At 42.4% G+C, this 3,830-nt stretch overlaps 1 protein-coding gene across 1 annotated transcript; it reads left to right on the top strand.

The window, feature by feature from the left end:
- Nucleotides 1–375: 375 nt before the first annotated feature.
- Nucleotides 376–1,081, top strand: LOC106819543 (snRNA-activating protein complex subunit 5-like; the record flags this gene model as incomplete). Its single annotated transcript, XM_014824161.1, is given in 2 exon segments — nucleotides 376–553; nucleotides 810–1,081. Coding segments are annotated over 2 exon segments (369 nt in total), but the record flags the coding sequence as incomplete, so codon positions are not given.
- Between the last annotated feature and the right edge of the window lie 2,749 nt (nucleotides 1,082–3,830).

Genomic DNA, 3,830 nt, shown 5'->3' with positions numbered 1-3,830 from the left:
AACATGATATTTGTTGCTTATATAAGCATGAAAAAACTTACAATTTACAAAAATCATAGTGATTGTAACAGTACTAATAATAAAAACTGGATTCTTGCAATTGCGTGAGATTTTCGGGGACTTTTAGAAATGTGCATGAGAGCGTGAGATTGTGCTGAATTGCGTGAGTCTTATGCCAAATGCGTGAGGATTGTGAGCCCTGATATGTTATGCCTTTTATAATATTATGCCTGTGAATAATAAACTTATGAAACCTTGTCTTGATACTTATAGTGATATAGTCCATTTCATTTGCTTTTAAACTATGAATAAACCATTCATATGAGGAGTTGATGACCAAATTGGGAAACTGAACCATTTTGATGTATTTTCTAGGTGGAAGAATTGGCACTGAAGAGTTTGGTGCGGTCAAGGAGTTTGGATCAATCAAGCTGTTCAAGCAGTGCCATGAATACTGAAGCAGCAAGCTTACGTAGTACTCTCAGCGTGGAAGAGGAGGAGCATAGCGTGAACGAACAAAATTTGAACTTGGAAGTTAGTCAGATATTTAAAGGTATTCGATGGCATGTTATATCGATGATCAGTTACCAACAGGTTGTATGTCTGCTGATGCTTCATAAGTAACTGTGACTATAGACTATTGGGGGCGGTGAGCAGCGTGATTTTATTTGTTCATCCTACGTTGAATGTTGATGTTGGTTCATTGACTCTCACAGTGAGTCTGAAAATATTCTTCCAATTTTCCGGTATAACTTGCAGGAACGAGTACTAGTATGTTATCTAATCACACCTTGTTACTCTTCCTGTAGCTGATGGTGCAAAGCAGCATGCTTCTGCCAAAGGTGAAGAGTATGAGGAGGAGGAAGATGAAGAAGAGGAGGAGGAGGAAGAAGAAGAAGAAGAAGAAGATAATGATGAAAATGAGATGGATGATGATGGGATTTATGGTTACGAAGATCAGCTGAAATACTTCATGAGACAACTAGATGAGACTTCATGACCTCAAGATGTATCAATGTACATATTTTCTTGTATATATATGTTCTACTATTTGTATAAAAACATTACTACAAAACATGTATTTCACATTGTTATTATTATGTTTTACACTTCAACATCTCTACTAAATTACTTAAGATGAACGGGATTTTCCCCACTACTAACCCACACTCAAGGGGTGGATCCGGGGGGGGGGGCAACCCCTTTCCACGCAAAGTTCCCTTTTTGCAAAAGTTGCCTTGTTAAAAAAATTGTATGTTTTGCCGCTCGGCCTGTATCTGACAAGTATTTCACTCAGTCGGACCCGATAAATCCCTCGTTTTTCTTAGAATATATATATTGGTCGGGCCCAGGAGTCGGGCCATACCATGCGCAAATCCAAAACGGAAAATCTAGGTCCAAAACTAACCGCTGCCTTTCTTAAAATGATGTTAGCAATACAGTGACGGTGACATGCAGCATCACATCAACTTATGGACCGAAAACCCGTATATATGTGAAATTAATTAATTTAAAGAGTAAAAAAATTGTCTTTGCTACTTGCAATGCCTTTTTACAAACGTTGCACCCCCTCCTTCCTAAAATCCTGGATCCGCCCTTGCACTCATGTATATAAATGTGTATTTTTTAAAGTTCTTACTTCTTAGTTCTTTCAGAAGTTTTGTACGCTTATACTGTTAGACCGCGAGCCCAGGGGGGCCAGCCTAGCTGGAAAGGAAACCAATTTTCATATATATAGCAATGATTCACGTACATACCCATGTAAGGATATGGACGTCTGCCAGGCACCCTGTGGTGAGTGGGGTCATTTGAAAGGCGACCCAAAACCCCATGAAACCTATTTGAAAATGCTCGGCACGGTCCCATGCAGGTATCATGAATGGACACTCCCAGAATTTTCCAGCGGTGGTGCACATCGGACACACTTACATAAACACAGGTCTACTGATAAAAGTTTATTAGGGATATCTAAGCTGAGATACCCCCTAACCATTTTAAATGCATATTCATCACAAAATATAACTCCTCTGGTGAGATATTGCGCATGCGCTAACACATAACGTAGCCAGATTGTGTACTGGCTGGTATACGCAGCCGGGACCTTACATGCAAGGTATTCCTCCTATTTCTTAAATGATGTCTACAGATGGAAATTATAGAACAGGGTAATCATAGAAATTTATGCTAGGATAACTCCTCTTCATTTTAATTGCATAACCTTTGCAAAATACGATTGCTCTCGGGAGATATTGCGCATGCGCGTGCACCGTGTTAGGCGTGCAGTGCCGTCTGAGGAAAACTTCTTAATATAGCTTGCTTCAGGTGGGAGGAGATTGGAGACTGAGAAAAAGCGGCAGGGAATACGCAGCCGGGACCTTATATGCAAGGTCTTCCTCCTATTTCCTAAATGATGTCTACAGATGGAATGTTATCATATAAATCTATGCTAGGATAACTCTTCTTCATTTTAAATGCATAATCTTTGCAAAATACGATTTCTTTCGGGAGATATTGCGCATGCGCGCGCACCGTGTTAGGCGTTCAGTGCCGTCTGAGGCAAATGTCATAATATAGCTTGCTGCGGGGTGAGGGGATGGGAGACTGAAGAAATGCGGCAGGGAAGATAGCTGGGGGCGGTAGACGAAGAAGGAGGCTGAGCGAGGGACAGGGGAGGCAAGGGGAAGGACACGAGGGCATAAAGTTGGTGTTTTGTAACCTACATGCTAGCGCGCTCTCCTAATTATCAACACAGGTCTACTAATGAAAGTTTATTAGGGAAATCTATGCTGAGATACGCCCTAACCATCTTAAATGCATATTAATCACAAAATATAACTCGTCTGGTGAGGTATTGCGCGTGCGCTAACACACTAACGTAGCCAGATTGTGTACTGGCTGGTATACGCAGCCGGGAACTTACATGCAAGGTATTCCTCCTATTTCTTAAATGATGTCTACAGATGGAATGTTATCATATAAATCTATGCTAGGATAACTCCTCTTCATTTTAAATGCATAATCTTTGCAAATACGATTTCTCTCGGGAGATATTGCGCATGCGCGCGCACCGTGTTAGGCATTCAGTGCCGTCTGAGGCAAATGTCATAATCACTGGCGTAGCTAAGGGGAGGCACAAGGGGGCCATGGCCCCCCCTGTTGATTGGCAAACAAAATATATAAAAAAAATTTCCTTGCCTCACGCGTCTTTACAGGACTGGCCACAATTCCTCTCCTTACTTCTGCATGAACAATAACATTTTCTCTAAAATGAAGCTTTTGTCAAGTCTAAACTTCGTTCTAACAATGACCCAGGCCACGAGTTCTCTGCTCTCATTCTCCTTTCGTTGAAGCAGGAGTTATGAATGACCATTAATTCAACGAAATCACTCGAGAGAGAGAGGCGAGAGAGAGAGGTGGGAGGGAGAGAGAGAGAGGAGAGAGCACAGAGAGAGAGATAGAGGCTAGAGAGAGAGAGAGAGAGATGCGAGAGAGAGAGTGGGAGGGAGAGAGAGAGACGAGCAAAGAGAGAGAGATGGTAGAGATAGAGAGAGAAGAGAGAGAGAGAGAGAGAAGACGAGAAGAGAGAGACAGAGAGAGAGAGAGAGCGAGAGACGGGAGAGCGAGAGAGAGAGAGGTGGGAGGCGTAGAGAGAGAGAGAGCATAGAGAAGAGAGATAGAGATAGAGAGAGAGAGAGAGAGAGAGAGAGAGAGAGAGAGAGAGAGAGAGAGAGGAAGATGAGAGAGAGAGGGGTGGGGAGGAGAGAGAGAGAGAGAGCAAGAGAGAGAGATTAGAGAGAGATAGAGAGAGAGAGGAGGAACAAGAGAGAGAT

The sequence above is a fragment of the Priapulus caudatus genome, unplaced genomic scaffold (genome assembly GCF_000485595.1).
Source record: "Priapulus caudatus unplaced genomic scaffold, Priapulus_caudatus-5.0.1 Scaffold3668, whole genome shotgun sequence".
Lineage (NCBI taxonomy): Eukaryota > Metazoa > Priapulida > Priapulimorpha > Priapulimorphida > Priapulidae > Priapulus > Priapulus caudatus.
Note: the sequence above shows the minus strand (reverse complement) of the source record. Positions and strands in the feature narration are given on the sequence as shown.